This window comes from Canis aureus, chromosome 29 (genome assembly GCF_053574225.1).
Source record: "Canis aureus isolate CA01 chromosome 29, VMU_Caureus_v.1.0, whole genome shotgun sequence".
Taxonomy (NCBI): Eukaryota; Metazoa; Chordata; class Mammalia; order Carnivora; family Canidae; genus Canis; species Canis aureus.
In genome coordinates this window covers 2,810,912-2,836,130 of record NC_135639.1, presented here as the reverse complement: position 1 = coordinate 2,836,130, position 25,219 = coordinate 2,810,912, and the positions used below count along the sequence as shown (strand labels likewise).

The window sequence follows — 25,219 nt, the reverse complement described above, 5'->3', positions numbered from 1 at the left end:
AAACTTCCCCAAACCAAAACTCTGAGAAGAGTGGCATCGTTGTGTTTGGCAGTCTCTCCAGCGTCGGCCTTAATGGAATACAGCTGGGTTCTCGCCGCCGCCCTGTCGTTGGCTCTGTGGTGCTAGCGTGTCATTTAGCTTATGCGAAAATCCTGCATACTGGTGAGAGCAGGAGAATTAGGAAGGCAAATAACATCTTGGTGTTGCTGTGGAAATCCGCCTAAACGGGTCTCAGGGACCCCTAACGCTCCCCAGACCGTACTTTGAGGACCACTATTCTAAAACGCCTAAAATGTTTATTGCTCCTAAAAATTACTCATTCCCTATATAAGGAGTAGTGAAAGTTCGTGTTGTGGGTTCTGGATTTTCTTTTTCAGTTTTTTTGTTTGTTGTTTTTAAGACTTTTAGAGGTTGGTTGATTTTGAGAGAGGGAGGGAGTGCAAGCAGAGCGGGGAGAGAGAAGGAGAATCTCCAGCAGACACCCTGCCCACCGTGCAGCCCGGCGTGGGGCCCGATCCCACCACCCTGAGATGTGACCTGAGCCAAAATCAAGAGTCTGGCGTTCAACCGACTGAGCCCCCAGGCGCCCCTGTCTTACAGTACATCCCGAATTCACTCTTCCTGGCCTTCGGCTGGAGAAGCGTACCGCGGTGCCACTGTCCTTCCACGTGGGCTTCCCGGGTCTGTGTTACCCTGTTCCTCACGCTCAGTCTGCTGTCAGCTGTATCCAGAATCAGGGCCGAGCCCCACACCTTGTCCCCAGGGCGGCAGGAGGGAATGTGACCTCGGCGTGGCCCCCAGGGGCCCAGGCTGAGGGGAAGCATCGCCTCCCCGGCCCTCCCTTCTCCCCTGACCCGTGTCGGCATTAGTCAAGGGGTCCTGAGCCCCCCAAACACCCTGTTTCCGGCAGCAGAGCCCCGCCACTGCCCCGAGTGGCACAGGAGCGTGTCTGGGTCTGGAGGCGGGATGCTATGCCCTGGAGACCAGGGTCTCTCGCGGGCTAGCAGAGGGCGCCCCCCTCCCCGGCAGCCTCATCCTGCCCACCCTGCCCGGAGCAATCCTGGGCTGTGGGTGACACCGCCTCTCCGCCCCGCTGGGTGCCAGGCAGCAGCGAGTAGTAGACCAGCCAGGGGACCGGGGGCTCTGCTGGGCACTCCCCCCCTCCCAAACCGCCCTCTGGTTAAGGATGCCTCATCGTGGGGAGAGAAGACGGGAGGCAGGGACAGCCGGCCCGAAAGCCACACGGCCCTATGGACAAGGCGCTTTTCCCACAGGTCACCTCTGGTAACCTTCGTGCTCTCCCATCCTACCAGGACGAAACCGAGGGGCAAGAAGCAACTCCCCCCGAACTTCCGTGTTGGGTACTGAAAGTGTGGGCTGGCTGTAAAGGGGGCCCACGCCCGCGGGCCCGATCCCCATGCCGCGCTGCACAGCCTCCTCCATCCTGAGCCATGGGGACTTCTCACCCTCGTAGGAGAGCACCAGAGTCATGGTGGCTTTCCAGGATTCAGTAGGATAAAGCACATTACATGGTCCCTGGTACACAGTAGGTGCTCAATAAATGTTAGCACTTGTTGTGACCATCATTGATTTTTAAGCAAATTGACCAGAATTTCCAAATGAGTCTTCAAAAATCACACCCATGCCCCCATTTCCCCAGCATTGCTCAAAACATTTGAGGAACTTCTCTTTCAAAACAGTCTTCCAGCCCTGCATCCTGTACAACTGACCAGGCACGTGTTGCCCACGTGCCGTGTGCCAGGAGCTACATCCAGGACTTTGGAATACTCTCCGTGTTGGCATGATTTCTTACCCAGGAATGGATGTGACTTACGGAGAGTGATCCAAAACTCAGCCCGTGGAACACCGGTGGTTAGGCCAGCACCAGCCCTTTGGGGCCTACAGGAGTTGAGACCACAAACTAGCAAGCCATCTTCGCTTGACACCTTATCAGTTGGCCCAGAGTGTAGTACCCAGAGAAGTAGCCAAGCATTTTCTGGAAAGGGGTAGCACTTCTCAAAGGTTTCCTTTGAAAGGCACATGCCTTCATCTCTAAGCTTTCTGTTGGGTTATCTTCAAACAGAGCCTCGGGCACAGGTCGCCATACTGGGCACAGGCCCATCCTGAGGTGTCCGTCACCAGCTAGGAAAGGAAGCTTGCCAAGATTCATCACCCAGGGCTGCAGGGCGATGTTGGGCTTCGAGCCCGATGCACACTGGGGACGGTGACCGCGATGTGATGGCACTGGATTTTTAGAGGAGGCTCTCAGAGGTGCAGGCATGAGAGTCTCCGTCTGGGGGACGGAGGCTGGATTTCCCTGGTTTGCCCATTACCAAAGAGTCAGTCATGGAATCAGTCCTTAGCGCCATCACTGTTTGCACCCCAAAAGCACAGAGCTTGTCCTCCATCGCTCCCCCTTGGCATCTGTGTTTTTATTTCTTGGAGGAAGCTGGTAAGTGGACACTAAGGATGTGGGAGTGTGGAAAGATTCATCCAGAACAGAAGACCTGAGCCACGCCCCTGAGCTTGGGACTGGCTTGCAGACAGACACTCACCCTATCACCAATCCTGCTTCTGCAGTAGGGTGCCTGGGCCCCCCGCCCCCCCGGCCCCAGAGAGCAGTGGACCTGAGTCAGGGGCATCCAGCCAGCAGTGTAGACGGCAGTCAGGCCATGGCTCTGAGCCTGATTTTGTCATCTGTTCAAAAAGAATAGTGATGCCAGCTTTGCAAAGTGGGCATCGAGGATTCAGACACAGAGAGAGGCAGAGACACAGGCAGAGGGAGAAGCGGCTCCCTGTGGGGGCCCAGTGCGGGACTCGATCCCGGGATCACGACCTGAGCCAAAGGCAGATGCTCAACTGCTTGGATGGAAAATCCCATCCAAGGCAGATTTTCACACACCGCGCGCATCACAGCGTGCCCCGTCCCACCGTCAGGGAGCACGTGCCTGTGCACGTGTGCTAATCTCAGGTTCTCAGACACGTATGTTCGATTCATGTGGTTTGACTTGGCAGGCTTGGAGAAATGAAAATGCTGTGCTGGCTCCTGAACCTATGGTGTGACCTCCTGTGAACTTTCTTCCTTTGCCTTTTCTGCTTGTGGAGGCTGCAGCTCACATGTGGGAGTAAATCAAGTTATTTTCACCCAAGCAACATTGCATCTCCTGGCTACCGTGTGCTATGTATGTAACAGAGTATGTGGGAAGAGCTAATTATTGACAAGTTCGCTACAGGCAGTCACTCCTAATGTCAGAGGAAGCCACAACTGATGGAAGCTGGTCTGGAGTTCGAGAAGGCCGTCGTAAGTGGATTCATCTATACTTCTAAAGGCCCTGATGAGGTATGCACACCCCGGGCCCCCCGCCTGTTTAGCAGTGGGGTGACCTGCTCTGGCCCATCAGAAGGCACGATGCTGAGCTGCTGGAGCTCTGCCCACTAGTGCCCTGGCCCTGCCAGACACTGCCCAGGTCCCTGCCTGCAAGCTGGTGACAAAGCCTGCTGAGCCCTGCCCCCTGGCCAGCAGCAGCAGTTCTTCCCCTGCATGTCTATGCGGCCACAGGGGCCCATCAGCCACAGGACTTGGGTCAGGACTGTGCACCGACAGAAACGCATCCCTGGCCACGCGTACAAGTTGAGCAGCTTCCCCTTGGCTTCAGTGACCTTGGCCTCCACTGCTAATTGCAGGAACACCTGAGTTGGGCTTTGCAAGTTGAAGTTGATGCCCAGGTAGTCCATTCTAGGTCCCGGTTACTCAGGTGGAAACGGCTGCTGTGTGTCCTGTGGAAGGGGTGTCCCCCATGAGCACAGGGACCATCCCCAAACGAATGCTGGGAAGACCAGGCCCACTGCTTCCACCTGCCCACCCTTCATTCATCCACTAGATGACCACTAGATGCCTACGCTGGCTCAGCCACAGAACTGGACTATTGGGATGGGACCCATAAGGCAGGTCCTTGCTCTTGGGGAGCTGGGCAAACCGAAGGGACCCCTGTGGTGACCTACTGAGAGCACTGAGGGGTGATGAGGGCCTTGCAGAGGGGAAATAGTTTGCAAGGAGTGTGACCTAGGCTCCATTTTAAGTAGGTATGTTGGACTCTAAGGAGATTGATTAAAGAAAAGGTGTTTAGAAAATACTTCCCTCTGTTTTTCAACTTATTTTTTTAAGTTAACCTATATAGTAAAATTGACTTTTTGTGGTGTATACAGTGCCGTGAATTTTGATACATGTATGGATCCCTGTCACTGCCACATAGGCGGGACTCAGGGTGCATCATCCTAAAAACTCCCTCCTACTGCCCCTCTGTTGTCACAGCAGCTCCTGCCCCCAACCTTTCTACTGACTCTTAGAAATCCCTGATCTATTCTCCATCCCTATGGGAATATCCCATAGATGCATCACTGTTTAACCTTCAGAGCCTGCCTTCGTCATTGAGCTTAGTGCCTTTGAGATCCATCCAAATCGTATGTAACGGGCAGCCTGGGTGGCTCAGCAGTTTAGCGCTGCCTTCAACCCAGGGCGTGATCCTGGAGACCCGGGATCGAGTCCCACGTCGGGCTCCCTGCATGGAGCCTGCTTCTCCCTCTGCCTGTGTCTGCCTCTCGTCTCTCTCTGTGTGTGTCTCTCATGAATAAATAAAAATCTTTTTAAAAAATCCTATGTACCTACAGTTTATGCCTTTTAACTGTCGTATGCCACAGTGCAGATGTGCCCTCATTTTTTATATAATTGTTGTGATAGCCGTTCTAACAGATACGTCACGCCATCTCATTGTGGGTTTAATTGGCAATTCCCTGATGGTCAGTTAGGTTTAGGTTGAACATTTATTCATGTGCCCATTTACTGATCATCTGCCCTCCTGATGACCTGTCACTTCAAGTCTTTTGCCTATTTTTTAATTTAGGTAGTTTTTTGTATTACTGTTGAATTTAGAGAGTTCTTTATGTATTGTGGTTTTAAGTTATCTGTGGGGTATGTTATTTCCAGATATTTTCTCCCAGTCTATATGTTGTATTACATTCTATTAACACTAACTTGCACAGACCAATGTGTGTTGTGTTTTTTTTTTTTCATTTCAATGAAGTCCAATTTATTTTTTAACTTATGGACTGTGCTTTTGATGACATGTCTAAGAACTGTTTGCCTAGTTCCAAGTCACAAAGATTTTCTCTTATATTTCCTTTTAAAATGTTTTTAAAGGGGATCCCTGGGTGGCTCAGCAGTTTAGCACCTGCTTTTGGCCCAGGGTGTGATCCTGGAGACTTGGGATCGAGTCCCACATCAGGCTTCCTGCATGGAGCCTGCTTCTCCCTCTGCCTGTGTCTCTGCCTCTCTCTCTCTTTCTCTGTGTATATCATGAATAAATTAAAAATCTTAAAAATAAATAAATAAAATAAAATGTTTTTAAAGCTTTGCATTCAGAGTTATGATCTATTTTGAATTTTTTTAGATTTTTTTTTATTTATTTATTCATAGAGACACAGAGAGAGAGAGAGAGAGATTGGCAGAGACACAGGCAGAGGGAGAAGCAGGCTCCATGCAGGGAGCCCGATGTGGGACTCGATCCTGGGTCTCCAGGATCACACCCCAGGCTGCAGGTGGCACTAAACCACTGCACCACCAGGGCTGCCCTATTTTGAATTTTTATAAGATAAAATATTAACATCAGGATTCAGTGTATACAACACTTTTTAAAAATATCCTTTTTTTTCATTAAAATGCTTTTGTACCTTGATCAGAAGCCACTTGGACATATTTTTGCGGATCTCTTAGAAATCTCTATTAGGTTCCATCAAGTTATATGTTTATCTCTTCACAAATTTCACATTATCTTGATTATAGCATAGTAAATCTTGAAAAACTTGCTAGTGCTAATTCAACTTTTCTTGTGTCATTTTTCAAAATATTGAGTATTCAAGTTCCTTTGCCTCTCCATGTAAGTTTTAAAATCAGTGTCTGTAGCTACAATAAATTCCCCTTTTATGACTGGATGGGATTTTGACTGGAATGGAAATAAATTTATAGATTAGTTTGTAGAAAACTGAAATTTTTATATTAAAACTTCCTATCCATGAACATGGTATGTCTCTCAAATTATTTATGTATTTTCTGATTTCTTTTAGCAGAATGTTGTAATTTTCAGCATAGCATTTTGTATATAATTTTAGATTTACATCTAAGTCTTTGGGGGTAGAGCTATTATCAGTAACCTAAAATTTTTGCTATGTTGATTTTGTATCTGGTGACCTAGCTAATCTCATTCTAACATTTTTTTTTTTTTGGTAGATTCCTTAGTGTTTTACCATAGACAACCAATCATGTTGTCTATAAATAAAGATGATTTTCTTTTTTAAAAAATGTATGGCTTTTAAAAAAAAAAATGTATGGCTTTTATTTATTTTTTTTTTTATAGAACTTCCACTATGATATTGACTAGTAGTGGGCATCCTCACATTTTTTGTAATCTTGAGGGGAAAGCAATCAGTTGTTCACAATTAAGTATGTTAGCTCTAGGGTTTTATTTGTGTGTTTGTTTGTGGTCAATACTTTTAGTATTAGTTGAGGACATTACTTCTTATTCCTAAATGGTTGAGAGGTTTTATCATGAATGGATGTTGAATTTTGTTGACATTTTATTTTTGCCTCAATTGATAAAATTATTTTTTTTTCATTAAGCTGTTAATATTGTGGATCATATTAGCTTATTTTTAATATATTTTTAGACCACTAGTGGATTTTCTGGGGAAAAATTGAGAATAAAACTGGCTTGCACCTTCCACCAGCCATTTAGTTCATTGTTCCAGTCCAGTATACCATTTAGCAGTATGAGAACCTTGTTACCCCCACGGGAAACGGCTTTATCAAGTAGAGTATATTTATGCAATTCCTTTTACCCTTAGTCTTACAGACTCTACTCATTTCCAGAATTAGGTCACCACTTATCCCTCCCACCAACGTTAGTAGGGTTGTTCATAAGTTGTAATACACTTAGATTCTCTTGTCACAGTCTGCACTTGTCCCTGTGATCCTTCAGTCTTCTAAATGCTTTTTTGTGTGTGTGCTGTTGCCAATTTGCATATGTTTCATAGAATGTTATTCTTTGTCTTTTGCTTTCCTTTTCCAAAGTATCACATAGTTGGAATCATACGGTATGTAGCTTTTTCAGACTTGTTTTTTTCACTTAGCAATATACATTGAGATAATTCCATGTCATTTGGGAGCTTGATAATTCACTCTTTGTATGAATAATATTCTGTTGTATGGATGTTCCATTGTATATCCATTTTCTGTTGAAGGACATCTCCGTTGCTTCCAGTTTTTACCAATAAGTGAATAAAGCTGCTGTCAACATTTGTATGCAGGTTTCTCTGTGGCCATAGGTTTTCAGATAAGTTGAGTAGATATTCAGGAGTGCAATTACTGGTTCATAGAGTAAGCTTCTATATAGTTTGGTAAGAAACTGCCAAATTTTCTCCAAAGTAGCTGTACTGTTTTTGCATTTTCATCAGCAGTAGTGAGTATCCGTGTCATTTCACATCCTCATCAGCAATCAGTAAAGTTTGATTGTGTAGCCATTCTAATAGATGTATCATTGCATCTGATTGTTTTAATTTGTAATCCCTGATCAATAATTTTAAAAATCTCTTCATATGCTTAATTTGTATCTGTATATCTTCTTTGGCAAGATGTACTTTTGCCATTTTATAATTTTCTTATTGTTGAGTTCTTAAGAATTCTTTGCATAGTTTAGATACAAGGCCTTTATTAGATATATGTTGTACAAATATGTTTTTTCAGCTTGTAGCTCTTCTTCTCAGTATCTTAACATCACTTTTCACAGAGCAGAAATTAATTTTAATAAGGTCCAACTACTTTTCTTTCACGGATCATACTATGTTTAAAAACTTCCCTAAACCCACAGTCACCTATATTGTTCTCCTGTATTATCTTCTGGAAGTTTTATAGTTTTGCCTTTTAGATTTAAGTTTATGATCTATTTTTAGTTAGTTTTTGTGAAAGATGCCTGTCCAGTGTTCCCAAACCATTTTTTGGAAATATGGTCATTTTTCCATTGAATTGATTTTGCTTCTGTATTTGTGTGGATCTGTTTCTATTCTGTCTCATTAATTTATGTATCCTTTCATTAATACACACTGTCTTGATTGTAGCTTTATATAGAGGTTCATTTTTCAGATATTAAATCAGCTTTACATTCCTCAGACAAACTCCACTTAATTTTACTGTCTCATTCTTTTTTATATTGCTAAATTTGATCTGCCAGTACTTCATTGAGAATTTTTGCATACATGTTAATGAGAAATATTAATCTATACTTTTCTGGATTTTGATGTTTTGATAATGTAAAGTGCCTTGGGAAGTGTTCCCTGCTCTTCTGTTTTCTATAAAGGATTATCCTGAGTTGATGTATTCTTTCCTTAAGTGTTTATTAGGTTTTGCTGTAAAATTACCTTATTTCAGAAGGTTTTAAACTCTGAGTTCAAGTTCTTTGATAGCTGTGGGACTGTCCCAGTTATCTACATCATCTTGGATCTGATTTGGTCGTTTGTAGTTTTTGATACATTGGTCTAGTTGATCTGTGTTGTTGAATATTGTGCCAAGAGTTGTTTATAGGAATATTTCATTCTCCAGTTAATGTTTGTGAAGTCAGTTGTGACATCCTGCTTTTAGGTCTGATGTTGATAACTTGTTTCTTCTCTTTTTTTTTATCAATCTTGCTAAAAGTTTATCTATTTTATTGATCTTTTCAAAGAAGCCCGTTTGGGTCTCATGTATTTTACTCTATCATTTTTCTTATTTCAATTTCACTGTTTTCTGCTATTACTTTTATTTCCTTCCTTAGGTGTTTGTTTTTATTTTGTTTTGTTTTTGCTTTTTCCTGTTTAAAATTGAAAGCTTACATTATTAACCTGAGATTCTTCTTCTCTAAAATATGCACTTAAGAGGTGCCTTGGTGGCTCAGTCAGTTAAGCATTCAACTCTTGGTTTTGATTCAGGTCATGATCGCAGGGTCCTGGGATCAAGCCCTGCATTGGGCTTCACGCTCAGAATGGAGTCTGCTTGAGATTCTCTTTCCTTCTCCGTCTGCTCTTCCCATTTGTACACACTTACATATATGCCTCTCTCTCAAATAAATCTTTAAAAGAATAAAAAATAAAAATAAGCACTTAATGTATATTTACCTCTTAAATGTTCCTTCAGCTGTATCCTATAAATTGTGATACACTGTATTTCCAGGATCATTCAGTTCAATGTATTTTTTAAATTTCCCTTAAGACTTTCTCTGTGACGCAGGGGTTATTTAAAAGTGCCTTATCTGGGGGGCACTTGGGTTGCTCAGTTGGTTAAACATCCAACTCTTGATTTTGTCTCAGGTCATAGTCTCAGGGTTGTGAGATAGAGCCCCACATCAGGATCCAGGCTCAGCGGGGAGAGTACTTGAGATTCTCAAGTACTTCCCTTCCCCCCTAACAAGTACATGTTCGCTTGCTCTCTCTAAAATAATAAGTAAATCTTTAAAACAAATAAAAGTGCCTTATTTCTGTCCAAATTTTTGGAGGTTTCCAGTTATCTTTTTGTTCTTAATGTCTAGTCTAATTCCATTACGATCAGAGAATATGACTTGAATGAATTCAGTTATTTCAAATCTGTTAGTTTGTTTTGTGACCCAGAATATATATCTTGGTCAGTTTTTTTTTATGTGCATTTGGAAGGAATATATGCTCTGTTGTTATTGGGTAGAGTGTTGTGTAAATGTCAGTTGAAACCAGTTGGTTGATGGTATTTTTCATTCTGTATCCTTGATTTTCTGTCAGCTACATCTGCTAGTTACTGATAGAGAAGTGAAGTCTCCAAGTATGATTGTGGGTTGGTCTAATTCTCCTTTCAGTTTTGTCAGTTTCTGTTTTATGTATTTGAAACTATCTTATTGGTACATAAATGTTTTGGGGCCATGTCATTTTTGTGAGCTGTCCCTTTTGTCACTATGTAATAGTGGTAAAAATTAATTCACCTCTAGAAATTGTGCTCTTAAATCTACTTTGTCTGATAATCCTTTTTCTTAGATTACTATTTACCTGGTATACTTTTTCCATCCTTTTAGTTTTAAGCCATCTGTATCTATTCTTTGAATTTCTTTTTTTTAAAAAGATGTATTTATTTATTTATTCATAAGAGAGAGAGAGACAGAGAGAGGCAGAGACACAGGCAGAGGGAGAAGCAGGCTCCCTACAGGGAACCTGATGTGGGACTCAATCCCAGGACCCCAGGGTCACGCCCGGAGCCAAAGGCAGACACTCAAGCACTGAGCCACCCAGGCATCCCTGAAGTAAATTTCTTGTAGATAACACATACTTGGGTTCTTTATTTCAATCCGTCTGGCACACTGTTATCTTCTCATTGGTTGAAGAAAGACCATTTACATTTAATGTGATCATTAATATGATATAATTTCTATTTAAATGTAACATTTGTTTCATTTGTTTTATGTTATTAATACATAATTATTTTTTATCTTCTCTGTTTTTCAACCTTTTTTAGCATTTTAGTTTATCTGTTGGGTTTTTTTATTATGTTATCTGTTTATAAGGATTATTACAATACTTATACTTTCACAGTCTGATTGGAATTTGTATTGACCACCTTACCACATGTAGATCCTCGGACACTCTTGCTTTATGTTACAAGTATCTTATATTTTGTTCTTATGTACATTGAAAATCTTATCTGGTAATGTTAGGATTTTCCTTTCAATCATCAGACATATTTCAAAGAACTCAACAGAAGAAGAGTCTGTGATATTTAGCCAGATAATTACCACAGCTTTTGTCTGCCCTTACTGCTAAGGTTTCCGGCTGCCCCTCCAGTCTTATGTCCCTTCTTGCTGAAGACCGTCTTTCAGTAATTCTTCTAGCTCGTGTCTGCTGGCAACACGGGATCTTTGTTTCTAACTGGACATGTCTTTATTTTAGCTTTATTTATGAAGAGTTTTGTTTTTTTTTTACACTGATCTAGAATTCTGAGTTTCTTTCAGCACTTTAAAATTGCTATTTCACCTCCTCTGACCTCCGTGGTTTCTGATGAGAATTCTACAGTCATTCAAAACTTGTTCCTCTATAAATAACACATCATTTTTCTCTGGTTGTTTTTGAGGGTTTTTTTTTTTTCTTTCTTGATCTTTAGATTTCACCAGCTTCATCATGCTATGTCTGGGAGTAGATTTCTCTGGGTGTGTCCTGTTTGTGGTTTCCTGGGCTAAGAAGCCTGTCATTGTATATCTTTTGCCAAGTTGGAAAAGTTCTAGCTCTAATTGGTTCAAATTGCTTTGTACCCCATACTCTTTTTTTTTTTCCTCTTTTGTAACTCCAATAACATGAATGTTAGACTGTTGGCTTTGTCCTACATGTCCCTGAGGCTCTTTCTGGTTTTTTGTTGTTTGTTTTTAACGTGTTTTTCTCTGTTTTTCGGATAGGAAAATTTCTGTTGACTTCAGTTCATTGACTCTTTCCTCTGGCATCTCCATGCTGCTATTGAGACCATGGAGTTTTCACATTTTTTTTCTACACTAAATTTCCATTTGATTCTTCCCTGTAACTTGAATTTCTTTGAAACTTTGTGTCTTCTTGTTTTTTTATTATTTTTTTTCCTTTTATTTTCTTGTTTAAGAGTATTTTCCCTTCTTGCAGCATCTTTACTACAGATCCTTTAAAGTTATCAGATATATATGAAATTATCACGTCGTACATTTTAAATATCTTATAATTTTGTCAGTTAAATCCTCAAAACTTGGGCGGAGAAAATGTCAGGTGATTCTGACTCCTGCGTTATCCCACCCTTGAGGTTTGTTGATTCTTTCCCACGAGGAATTGAGGTTTTTCTGATTCTTTGTTTGCTCGGTTTGCAAAGTCATTTTGGATTGTGTCCTGATCACTTTGACAGTCATGGTCTGAGGTTCGTGTGCATGTATAACAGCACTATTATTGCTGAGAAGGCACTAACCTTGGATGGATTGGGCTCCTAAGTTCTGACCAGGCTTCTTCAGGTTGTGCTTTCGATGTCCATGTCATTTTACAGACTCTGTGGTCCTTTTCATGTCTTCCAGCCCGTGAGCCCATCAGTGGCCAGTCTGGACCTTTCCCTTAGTTCTCCAAGTCTTTGATGCAAAGTCAGATCTACACATGAACAGGTCAGGGCTCAGGCCAGGGATTTACAAACAGCTTACCAGCATGCTTTGCCAAGCCTCTCTCCATCCACAGTCTCCCCACTACTTTGGAGTTTTCTGAGATCCTGTTTGGTCCCCACTTAAAATTTGACCTTACTTACCCCAGCGTGCCACACACTTCCTGGATCACACCTACCTCTGGAGCTGAGCACTGACAAGACAGAGGAGAAAAGCAGCAGGGCCCTGCTCACCTATGGACCCCCAGCTCCTCCTAGCAGGAAAGGACATGAGCCCCTCCTGATTGCTTGGGGGCTGGGGTGCAGGAGTTCAGAGATAGTACCAGAAAGCGAACGATTCCTCCACTCTGAGCATCAGGACACCCTTCTCCCTCCTCAGGGTGGATGAGAGCTCTGGGGTGCCCTGTATGCACCAGCGGCCCCTCCCAGGTGCAGGCTGCAGCCGGTCTGGGCTGGGGAGGACATAGATGAAATGGTGAAGTCGTGCATCATCTCAGTGCTTCCTCAGATTCCTGTCATCTTCCCAGGCTGCCTGCTCCTGTTTTGCTTTCCACAGCACTCAAGTGCATTCCGCCCAGATGCTGTACAGGCAGCCCATGGAAAAAAGGGTGAAGTGTGCTGACTGCATCTTACCTGGAACCCGGGCCCCCATTCCCGGTCATCTTCCCGTACTTCCTCCCAGGCTCATTCTTGGACAGTCAGTCCCGGCTGCACTAATGGTCAGGCAACATCAGGTCACGTCAGCCCCGTTTGCGCTTCAGGATGCATCCTATCAAAACCCTCCTCTAAAAAAAAAAAAAAAAAAAAAAAAAAAAACCCTCCTCTAGATCCACTGGATCAGAAAACTGGCTTCACACCCTCCAGGTTCTCGGGAACTCCAGTGTGCCAGCCCGGGGGCTCCCTCTGTGCCAGGAGCAACAGAAGGCCAGGCCTGGAAGTGAAGAGCCCTTGGAAACTTGAAAACCTATCCAATAGCCACAGTCTGTGCCACGGATACCAAGCCATTGGATGACATGCAAGAAAATCCTGCAGGATTGTGGGCACTGCTCTCTGTGCACAGATGTGGCAAACAGCTTCCGCAGCCCCTTGCGGGCAGCGCCCTTCCCACCCCGTGATAGCTCCTGAGGTGCCCCGTTGGCGGGGCCCAGAGGGCAGCCAGCCTTGTGGGCCCCAGGCACCCCTGTCCTTGTATACCTGCCTGTGCCAGCTAGCTGCAGCCTGGTGGTGGAGAGCCCCAGGGCCCGGGCAGCTGAAAGACGGCCCTTCGCCGGACACTGCACCCTGCCACAAAGGTCACCTTGAAAGAATGATTCTGTCCCCTAAGAACTGGAAAGCATGGTGCTCTCCCTCATTGGAGCAGAGGAGACCAGTCTCCAGGCCCAGCCCTGCCATTGACCAGCTGTCCTCGAGCTTGGTGGTGCCTGGTGGGGCGTGGGCCGTGTCTGTCCAGGGAGGCCTCACAACGGTGGTTGTCACTGGGAAGGAAGACAGTGGCCCCTGGTCACTTCCTCCCGTCCAACTTGTGGAGTTGACTGCCTGCCTAGGCTCCCTCGTCAGGGCCACCCTGGGCTGTGTCAGCCCCAGTGCACTGGTGAAGCCTCCCTCATCTCGACTCCCACCAGTGGCATGAGAAGAGCTCACATAAAACCCTGGTGTCCGTGACATAGAATGACATCTTCCACGGGCAGCGGTGGAGAGCCCCTCGCCAGCCCGGGGACGCTGGTGACCTACAGTCTGGCCGGACAGCATGCAGGAGCAGCCGTGGGCGGGTTGGGTGATCGTGGTGGGTAGGTCTAAGCGGCCACCCACGCGAACGTGACAGTGGCTTTGTCCCCAGGGCAGGGGGACTCTAGCATCAGTCTGCTCCAGCAGGGCCTGCCTTGGCCGTGCTCAGATCCCAGGACGGCAGGAGGAAAAGGGTGGGGAGGAGAGGGTGACTGCGGCCACCAGAGGCCACCCCGCACGGCTCTGGGGTCACACCTGCTGTCCGGGGAAGGCCGTAAATGGGAGCGAGAAGCAGCGTCATCTAACGGCTGCCCTTTGGGCCACCTGAAAGGATGGTCTGCGCCGAGGACTTACGCGGACACCTCAACCTCCGGGAAATAGATTTTCCACATCCACGTATGTTAATTTTTATGGGAAGGTTTTACTACATGTTAGGATGATATTTAACAACTGGAAGCATCGGCCGGCCCCTCCTCGCAAGGAGAGCAGTTTCGTCGTCTGATTTTGCACGGGTTGGGGTTAAAGGCACCGTCTCTGAAAGCTGCTCACACTAATTAATGCCTTTGCTCCCTACAGGGTGAAATTGAGTTTTCAGATACATTTTATAAAACGATGTGCGTGATTGCAAAATATTACGTTCTTCGAGCTATTTTTCCTAATATGTTAGGTACAAAGTGAGAAATTATCTCCCATGAAAAATTGACAGCGAAGCTGAAAATGTTGGATAAACTGCGCCCATATACAGACCTAGGGTTGTCTTATGATAGGTCGCCTCTGTGCCAGGGAAGCGAGGCGCGTGGCCAGGTGGCCTAGGCACGACCCGCAGTCCTGCGGGTCGGGTAAAGTTCCAGGCTCTTCTCCCGGAAATCGGGCGGCATCACGGAAAACCAGCAGCAGCAGCCCCGGCTCTCCCAGGAAGGCAGGACATGGGCCCCTGCCTCTTGCCGTCTCCTCTCGATTTCTTTGCTAAGACGGCCGCCACCCCTGAAATCGCTTCCTCCCCAAGTTATCACCGGGCAGCCTGCCTTCTCTTTTTTCCTCCCTCCTTTTTTTTTTTTTTTTTTTTTTTGGCCTGTTTTTGTTTGTTTGTTTTTAAGTGAGGCATAACAACAACAGCAAAGATGATAATGATTAACAGTTTGATTTCAAAACCCGTTCTGAAGAAATCACAGTAAACAGAGTGTGTTTGCCTAAGGAAACCCTCCGAGCAATCAGCCAGTAACACAACCGCATGTGCTAATGAACCCAAAGCTGTTAATGTGGTTTCTTCAGTTAAATTGATTCATGAATTTTGAAGAGAACATTATCTAATGAATTTTCTTTGAATAGAAAGCAATTAAAAGGACAAATCAGCCTGATTAACCCCAAAGTCACCCTCCTGCCACAAATGGTGTACAGTTTGAAATTATATCATAAAAAACTAGAGCACATTTGCTATCTTTTTGCCCTCTACTAATCCATGTAAATTAATGAACAACAAAGTTAATTTCTTTTATGACCCTGTTCTAGTATCACCTGGATTATGTTGATGTTTAATTTGCTTAATGTTATAATAAAGACTAAACAGATTTTTTTTTCCAGTGAAGTGATTATCATTCCCTTCAGTTAAGAAGTGATTTTTATTATTTAACACGCATGTAAGGGTGTGTTTCCTTTAAGAACCAAATCACACTTTGCCAGCTTGGCACTGAGTGCAATTAGTGCTATTAGGGACACACTCCGGAACGCCGCTGCTGCCCGTGGAAGCCTTCCCTTTGTTGCTGCCATCAGGAACTCCCGCCCCCCCCAACCCCGGGGGCTCGGTGCCCCCGCCGTGGAGGACGCGGCTCCGTGTCCAGTGCTCCCGAGCCGTGTGTTTCCTTTGGAAAGACAATAGGTATCGATTCAGACCGGCCTCCTTCACGTGCCTGGGCAACAGCTCTTAAAACCTGGAAGCCAAGGGAGAGAATGTTCTCACGCGTTCACCTGTTCCTTCCCGGCAGCAGGATGAAGAACAAATGCAATTTGATGTGGTTAGTCAATTAAAATGGGAATAAAGTCATTTTATTTTTGCAGCCGTGTTCATTACAGACGCCCGGAGCCGAGGTCCCCACCGCCCGCCCCGCGTGCCGTGGCCCTCGGCCTTCTGAGCCCGCTCGCTGCTGGAGGCGTAAAACCCCAGCCCGACCCGGGGCTTCGTTTCCCTTCTGTGCCGCGGCCGAGGCCGGACGTTCACGGCGGTAGGAGAAGCTCTCAAGTCCGGCGGCGGGCAGGGCCGCCCGTGCTCCCTAACGAGACTGCTCACGAGCTCACCCACGCGCAGGTCCCGGAAGAGCAGCGCATGTTCCTGCGTGGACCTGGGCGGAGGGGGGAGGAAGTTGCAGATCTGGGACGCGCCGTCCTGGGATGTCGGTGACGGGGCCGGGGGTGAAGGCCACAGGCCACGCGTTCTTGAGCGTGACACCCCAGTATGTTGATGTGCTCTCTGTTTCAGGACCGGCAGCCCCGTACAGCTGTGGGAGCCCTTGGCCCACGCGACGACGCCCTGTATTGTCTTTCAGGTTCGTTCACCGCGCGGGTGTTGCGGAAGCTGCTGGAGCTTGTGAAGTTTGGAGACACGGTTTCCTACCAGCAGTTAGCAGCCCTGGCAGGCAACCCAAAAGCCGCGCGGGCCGTGGGCGGAGCGATGAGGAGCAATCCTGTAAGTTGGCCGCGGGTGGAGGGGAGGCCTCGGCGCCGCATTTGGGGGGGCCCAGGGCCGCGTGATGGAAGCGTGTCCCCCAGGGGCCGGGGCCGCGCCTGTGACGGGGCCCCTGCGGCACTGGTAGGTCTGCGTCCCTGCCACCCGTGTTTGGCGAGGGTGATCGGGAAGTGTCCCCACAGAAGCACCCCCCTTCCGTGTGTGTCAGGGCCCTGGTCACGGTGAGTACGGAGGAGGAGAGCCACGCCTGGGCAACGTGGCCAGTGGACATCCGTCCCCTCATCTGGGAACTAGGCGTACGGGGCGCCTCGTGGGTGTCACTCGTCCAGGGCCCAGGGCTGCGGCAGGAAACAAAGCAGACGGAGAGGCTGCCCGCGTGGAGCGTCGTTCTAGAAGGAGACACGGACGGGGGTCCAGACCCAGCCCGTGTGCCTGACCCTAGGGAGGCTGGAAACCTGACACCAGGGCTCTTGCTTCAGGAGGCGGATGATTCGTGGCCTTTGGGCGAGGCCTCCCCAGGGGTGGCTCCATCCCCTCCCCTCCGTGCACCTCTAGTCAGAGTTTGCAGAAAGGGAGGTTCCCTCCCGGCAGCGCCGCGCTCGCCAGAGGACGGGTCCGCGTGGGGTGGCTGCATGCCTGTCATACCAGGAGGAGAGGCCACCCCCACGCCTGGGCTGCAGGCCGTCCTGCCTCAGAAAGGAAGTCCACGGGAGCGGGGGAGAGGCCGTGGTGCCCTGTCCACAAGGCCGCCAGGTCCACAGGGGACCCCCGCACAGCTGAGCACGACCCGAATATTCTAGTTCTTGTCGCCCCTCAGGTGCCCGGCTGGGGTCTGCTCGCGCATCCCTGAGCTGCTCCCTGGAGCCGTGGGACAGCCTCTGAGGTGACAGAAGCACAGCGTCCTGTCAGGAGGAGGAAGCAGGGCCGTCGCCTCCTGGAGGGGAAGTCACGACATCAGATAGACCTCGCTTTTCTGTCTGTAGCTTTTGGGGTCTGTTTTCAGGGTTATCCCCCTCCCCCAGATCACCGGGGGGAGGCAGGCATCTACACGCCCCGGCCTGCTGCTCCTGCCTCCATGCTGAGGGCAGAGCCCGGTGCCTCTAAGAGTTGGCGTTTACACAGAACTGCCTGGTTTTTGCCCGAGACGCGGCCCCTGCAGGTCCATTCTCTGCCGTATTGAAATCCCCCGGGGATTGGGAGCAGTGCGTGACGTGGGCAACCGGCCCTGCACACCCTGACCTCTCTGTGCCCTGAGTGGGCTGGTGGGCCCGCTCGGCGCCCTGCTTCGCACCTGGTGTGCTTGAATTGCCGCGTGGCCGGTATGTCCTCGGGGACGCTGCCGGCACACACGCGGGCGTGCGGGGTGGCCCCGAGTCAGAGTCCTGAGTGTGTGTGCGCGGTTTGGGTTTTTTTTGTTTGTTTGTTTCATTAACATTCCCAATAAAGTTAGAACTGCGTCATTCCTCAGGAAGCCCACGTCCCTTCCTGGGTGGCACGTGGCCCTGAGCAGGAGCAGCGAGGCTTCGCTCGGGTGACCCGACGATGGGCCGCCGCGTGGTGAGAACACAGGAGCCTCAGGCCCTCACGGCCCCACAGAGACCCTCCCGCTGTCCAGGTCCTCGTGCCTGCTGTGCCCGCGTGCACTCCCCGGCTCACGGAGCTTGGATCCGATCCCACCGTGGGCGGGGTGGTGGGCGCACCCCCCCCCCAGCTGGTGCTCTGCAAACACGTGCTGCCAGCGGGCGCCCGTCCCGCCGGCCTCACCTGCCTCGTGCGCTGACAGCACTTTCTCACTCTCGGCGGTGAGACGCCGTCACCGTTCAGCGATCACGCTCGTGGCGATATTCAGCAACATTTATTGTTCGGCAACCAGCAGGACTCTCCCCTCCTGCTATTAATCTCTATGAATGTCTCTGTTCAAATATGGCCCCAGTCACTGAAATTTATAAAATAGGCTCTCACAAGGCTTAAAAGTCTAATGTCCGTAAAGTCCACGTATTGACTTCCCTGTCTCGGGCCCGATCGAGAATGGCAGTGACGACAGCGGGCGGGCCCGACCCCTCTGGGTGCCCTCCCGTGCCAACAGCAGCCAGGCTGCTGGTGAGCCGCGGGGGCCTGTCCGTGTGTCCCTCTGTCGCCGGGCGCCGCCCACGAAGGGTGCAGGGCCCCTGGGCCTGAGCGGCGCCTCGGGGCTCGGTGCAGACCTGCCAGGGGGCCTTGCAGGGATCGCTTAGGCTCAGCCTCCCGGGGAGCCCGGCAGCCCTCAAAGGGCTCCCTTCACGTTGATTTAAAGCCTCCTTGGAAGGGACCCGGGGGAGCAGCAGCCAGGAGGCGGCCCGGGACTGGCCCACGACCGGCGCGGACGCCCAACGTGGGTGCCCCCTCCCTCGGCGCAGGCGGTGAGATCCGGCCCGCGGCAGCTCCGGCACCAGCAGCCTCGTGGAGACGTCCTCCTCGATGATCTGTGTTCGGGCTGAATAGAGCAATTGTGCGTTTCAGGAAGGAGGGTGAAAAATGGGCCTGGAATGTCACGCGACACCATGAAGCTCATTGTGCATTAATTCCTTAGGTGGCTTGCAATAAACACGAGCACGTGCTGGCTCACGTTACAGCGCTTGCTGCGGCGTGGGGCTCCCTTCCGCGCCAGAGGGAGGGATGGCTGTCGCCGTGTGGCGGCCTGGTCCCGTCCTCAGCACGCGATTTTTTTTTTTTCCCCAAGTTTTCCACAAAGGACCCGCCAGCCCCAGGCGAGCCGCTGTGGCAGTGATCCGGAAGGTGCGCCCTGCCACACACCGTGGAGGAGGGTCCGTCTTCTGGTGGATCACGCGGAAGATGCCCTGCACCCCCCAAAAGCACCCTTGTGCTCATCCTCAGACAGAATTTGCTAAATGCAGTTCAAAGGCGATCGATACGTTGCACGGAGACTTTCCCCCACTTTTTTCTAAACAAACGCATTCCGGAGGAGTTAGTTTATTCACAGATTGCCATGAGTGTTAATGACCCCCCGAGTCTTGTTCTGCTCGTCACCCAGATGGCTGTTGATAAAGATTTAGCATCATGTTCTAAGTGTCAGGGCTGTCAGTGGGGCTGAACCATTTGACCAGAAGAAAAAAACGCACAGGGAGCTATTGATTACAGCTTCTCCGTGTCACTTGCTCACCAGGATTTAGGTATTGATGAGGCCGCGAGTGAAAACAAGCTCTTTCCCTTGTGGGCTACTACCACAAGAACAAAGGCGAAGTTGGAAAAAATATTCAGCCAGCACCAGAATCAGAGGGATTCCATTATTGATTGAAGGGCCCCTTCGTGTTATTTTTGTTGGAGACAAATCTATGGGTTTGGAAGTTTTATAGCATTTGAGAAAGGGTCTGTGTAAGTGATGGATTCACGTACTGGATGAATTAGATTTCACAGCATGAAGATTTCAATGCAGCTGTGATATTAGGAGCTGCTTGGTTATTGATAAAAATTACATTTTATGCAGCGCGGGCTTTAAAGGAGAGGGTACGAGGGGGCGCGGATCCTTTGAAACGTCCTTAGGGCTCAAATAAATTTGGGCAGCTTTCGTTACTTTAGCCTGCCGCCAAAGTTAGCGCAAACGGGAGCAGCGTTCCCCGTTTCTGGTGGTGAAAGCTGCGTGTGTGGTGCGTCCCACCGCTGCAGGCACGAGGCGAGCCTGGCCGGGGCGGCGCCGTCCTGCTGTCCCCGTGCCACGCGGTGGGGACGGATCCCCGTCCGCCTTTTGTAATTGCATAGCTTGGGGAGCGGGGAGGAAAATCCGCTCACCCGTGACGTTAGGCGGGAAACCTCAACTGGTGCCCAGATGTTCACGAAACGACCCTGAGTTAAATCTCCCTCTTTCTCGGTCGGGCTGACGTGGGACATCGTCTGGGCGCGTCCTCAGAGCAGTTACTAGTGTGACTCTTGGATCAGAACCCTCAGTCCGAGCCGGTGTTCCCTTCTTAAAGTGCTCTGTGTCTCCCTCCAAGGGGATGGGGATGGCCAGCCGCGGGCGGGGGAGGGCGGGGCGCTGGGGTCACCCTCCGCCTGTGAAGTGGCACTGCCAGGAAGCCAGGCCGCCCCCCACCTTCCACCCTGCCCCCCGCCGCTTGGCTTCAGAGCACATGCGTTCCCGTGGCAACCCAAACTTCCGGTCAGAGTCGGGTGGGAGGGGGTGATGTGGGAGGAGTCAGGTGACCCGCAGGGCTGGCCGGCACCCCAGGCCACACTCAGGCGCCCCCCCCCCCCCCGCACCCCGGGCAGCAGGTGCGGTGGCGAGAAGTCTGGGCGCCAGGCTCTGCCTCCTTGGAGCTGGAATCCCCTCTTTGCCTCTAAACTGGGTGCGAGCTCAAGCAAGCAGAGGACCGTGACCCGGGGGCAGCCGTGCCTGGGGCTTCTCAGGGGGCATGATGTGCCACACACGCCCCAGCGGCCTCACGGGGTGCCGCATCTGGGACAGAACTGGGGACCATGTCACCTGCCAGGCACAGGTGCAGCCCGGGGCCCACCCAGGGGTGTGTGGCAGGCTGAGACGGACACCTGGCCAGTGGGTGCCAGTACCATGGGAGGAGCCCCCAGAAACATGTCCTCGGCCGCTCTTCTAGAACCTCACCCGACGGGGGGCTGGTCGCTTTGTCCAGCTCAAGTCTTTGGAGGTGGAGCTTGTCTCAGTAGAGGTCACCCTTCGGGACCCTGCAGGACGGGCTGCTGTCCTTGCAGGACCTTGGGGGCACGGGGGCCACGTGTGAGAGTGCAGGACGGGGCGCTGCATGGTCCCCCGGGTGAGGTCTCCGATGACCTGTGCCCTTCCTGCCCTGGCTGTGTCTCCTGAGCCGGGCCCGTTCCTGTCACCGTGCTCACTGGCCATTACGTTCTTGGTGGCCCAGCCCTGGGACCTGCTGTCGCCCCGCGTGTCCTGGGCCATTAGTGATGACCCCCGGAGCCCCTTCACCCCAGTCAAGACAGAGCCGCTTAGGACTGAACAGAGATGTACTCGGGACTCCCGGTCAGACCCCTTCCTCAGGGGTGAGCACTGCTGAGAAGCCCTGTGGTTCCCCCTGGGAAGTCCCTCAGGTTCCAGGGAACTGCTGTCGGGATCTCTAAGCAGAGTGACCGTCCCTCTCCTGGAGCCCCTGCAGTGGGCGCATCTGTGCACCCTTGCGTTTGGTGGCCCCGGGCGTGGAGCCCTCACCAGGCCGGCACGCCCTCAGCTGTGCCACGAGCTGCCCACCAAGGGAGGTCAACCACCTGAGACACGGCCCTGCCCACTCTGGTTCTAAGGGGCCGCACGTTCCCTCCCTCCCCTTTCCTCCCGTGTTCTGGGCCAGCGAAGAGGTGCATATGGGACATCAGCGTATTTGCTTTATCAGGATAAAAGCTAACCTGGAGAGGTAGCATGGCCGTGGTGGGCTTCCTGGAAATTCGCCTGGAGTCCGACCCCCTTCCTGTCTCCAACGCCAGCTGGGCTGGGTCCTGGGGACTCCCCCCGGCTGGTCCCTGAGTCTCTTCCCCTCGGGCTGGGGGAGAGGAGAGAGGCGGACGAGGCCAGGCATGTCCCTCCTACCAGTGGGTGTCCTGCCACGTGGAAGTCAGGAGCAAGGGCCAGGCCCACGGTGCCCACTCTCCACAGTGGACTCCGCCCTGAGCACAGACACTGATGCCAGCGGGGTCCTGGCGCTCCCGTCTGTACAGCCAGGCCAGGGGGAGGAGGCCCGAGGCATCCCCTGCCCCCTGGAACAGCTGCTGGAAGGGAGCCTCCGAGCCCTGGAGGGAACAGGACTGGCCTTTACACCCCCCCCCCCCCACCTTCGCCAGCAGGACTGGCTTCCAGGACTGTGTCAGGTGGGGTGGTTGGCCCGTGTGTGGCTGTGGGAATAACGACCACCCGTGTGACCGTGGCCCCCACGCGAACCCAGCCCCTGTGAGGCCAGGCATCCACTCTTGGACGTGGGGTATTAGACACCCGCAGGTGTGCCCCGCGCAGGCTCCAGGCAAGGGCACTGGGGGGGGGGGGTTCCTGTCCTGGGGGCACTCCGTGTCCGCCAGAGAGACCCCTGCCCTCCTCCTCTGGGGCCGCGGGCCAGCCCCGCTTCCCCTGGCGCTGGAACAGCAGCTAGCTGAGCCGCCCGTAGCTGGATGGGCCCGTTCGGCAAAGCCCTGAGGTGCCCAGAGCCCAGCCTGCATCCCTCCCGCACCCCTCCCGGCCCCCCATCCCTGCTCCTGGTCCTGGCTTTGGGGCCGTTTAGCCATCGGCTGGCTTCTCTTTGTAGGATTGTGTTTGGCTTTGTTTTCATCCTAAGGCGGCCTTGCTCTTAGCGAAGCCATTCTGTTGCTGCAGGCAGGCGCCGGCCGCTCCTGCCTCCGGAGGTGGGAGGCTACCCGAGGCGGGCGGAGGGGCGAGGGTGGCTGTGGCCCTGGGTCCGGGGTCCTGAGGGGTGGCGGGGTGGCGGCAGCAGCCGCTCAGGTGAGAAGAGATGAGGACGAGAGCTGCTCAAGCTCCCCAGGTGTCCCGGGACTGAGGCGGGGAGACAGCCGCGCCCGGCACACGGCGCGGCACGAGGTGGGGTCAGCAGACCTTTCCTGTAAAGGGCCTGATGGTGGATGTTTCAGGCTGTCAGAAGCAGCCGCAGCCGATATGGCTGTGTTCCAGTAAGAATTATTTACGAAAACCCGGAGCCTGTAGCAGCCGGCAGCCACAGTCGGCCGGAGCCTTGTGTGAGTACCGTCTTCCTGAAGGTTCCTGTCACTTGTCGAAATGTTTCAGGAATTTGCACACCACCCATAACTTGGAAACGTAGTTTTGGATCTGGTTATCATGCATTATAAATCACTCGCCAAGGCAGTTGTCTCCTCCCAAATCTTGGTCTAGGGGATTCTCTGGATATGCCGGAGGCACCGCGTGGCTCCTGGGCGCATGCCGAGAGCCTCCAAGACCAAGGGGTGCAGCGCACTCAGCCAGCCAGGGACCCGCACCCAGCCCACCCCTGGCCTGTAGCCCCTGCTAGGTCAGCTGTGGTCAGGGGCCTGGTGCTTGACCCCAGGAGACTCGCTGGCCTGGAGCTCAGACTAACGGGCTGGCTTCCTGTCTTCCAGGTGCCCATCCTCATCCCGTGCCACAGAGTGGTCTGCAGCAGCGGAGCCATGGGCAACTACACCGGAGGACTCGCCACGAAGGAGTGGCTGCTAGCCCACGAAGGCCGCCTGGCAGGGAAGCCCACCTATCCAGGGGGCTCCTATCTGGCCGGAACCCGACGCGGGGCGCTGGGTGGCACCCCCAGCCCCCATCCTGCTGGCCGGGACGGATGCGTGAGGGAGTAAACATCTGAGTGACTGTGAAGGTACCAGCACGCTGGAAGGGGTACGTGGTGGCCCTGCTCTATTAAAGGTGCTGGATGTGTCCTGAGGGATGCCGTGCGTGTGCCCTTCCTTGTTTTTACGGTCTGTTCCCCTCCCACTCTCGCTCCATCTCTAACGGCTGCTACAGCGGGGATGAGGGAGCAGGGGGAGCCTGCAAACAGCCGGGCGACAGGCCTGTCCCCCAGAAGCCGGCCTCCCGGCATGCTTCCCGGCTACCCCCGCTTCTCAGCAGGCTTCCTAACCTTGCCTTACTCACCACCAGAAAGGCTGGTGCAGGATGCACGTGTGTGGGGCTGTATCGGTCAAATGGGAAAGACCCGCTGGGACAACCGTCACCCTTCGAGGTGGGTTTGGTTGCAGTGGCTCCTTTCTGAGGGATGGGGGGGGTCTTGCCTCGGGCCCCAGCCCAGCCCCTGACCTTCGCATGCCCCGAGCAGAGGAGGTGGCGAGGCCCGCCGACCTCTCCTTCCCCGGCACCCCGAGCCCGAGCCTGGAGGTGAGAGGTCACGCCGGAAGGTGGTCGGCTCCTGTCCCCGGGGCGGTCACAGAGCGTTTCCAGCATCCACCGAGGACCTCAGCCCGATACTTCATTATCCTGCTGTCGTTGCAGCTTTATAATTAACTATATCAGAAAAAGCATGAGGGAAACGCGTAGCTGTGCATGTGGATAAATAAAATAGAGCGAATGATATATGGAGAAAATAAACCCCACCCCACCGTGCAGTAGAAAGCTGTATTTTTGTCAGGGGTTCCTGCGACCGTAAAGCACAGCAGGGAAGCTCAGGTGGTTTGTACGTGTCACTGAAAGGCTGGGCAAATATACGGCCTGTGACGTGCGCAGCTTGGGTGCATTTTATATTTCGCGTTACCTGTACGCCTACGAGAGAACAAGGACCTAATGTTAGCCGGCTTCAGCCTCTTCTCCCCAATTTGTAGTTTAACGTATCCCTTTATTACATCAACCGAATTCTGGATTTTTTTTCCCCTCCAAAATAAAGTGCTGTGACCCTTACTCCATCATCTCCTGACTTCGCTCCTTCTCTGTGCTGCGTCTCCAAGCGCGCCGTCCCGCTCCCACCGTGAGCTGCGTAGAGGCCTGACCTCTGGACGGACCGCCGAGCCGGCCTGCGTCACTGAGCCCCTCGGCGGGCTCCCAGAACTGTAAGCGCGCTGTCGGGCGTCTCCGCGCGAGAGCAGAGGGCTCCTTCCTGTGTTTCTGACGGCTTGGGGCGACGAGTGTGGGGGGACCTGGGGCACACTCTGCA

General features: G+C 51.2%; 1 protein-coding gene across 1 annotated transcript in view; it reads left to right on the top strand.

Moving 5' to 3' along the window:
• MGMT (O-6-methylguanine-DNA methyltransferase) overlaps window positions 1–24,974 on the top strand; it is a 283,175-nt gene extending 258,201 nt beyond the window's left edge. The window contains exons 4-5 of the mRNA XM_077877201.1: window positions 16,459–16,598; window positions 23,691–24,974. Of these exons, the coding sequence (XP_077733327.1) occupies window positions 16,459–16,598; window positions 23,691–23,915 (365 nt within the window). The 3' untranslated portion in view covers window positions 23,916–24,974. The remainder of the gene's footprint in view (window positions 1–16,458; window positions 16,599–23,690) is intronic.
• The last annotated feature ends 245 nt before the right edge of the window (window positions 24,975–25,219 follow it).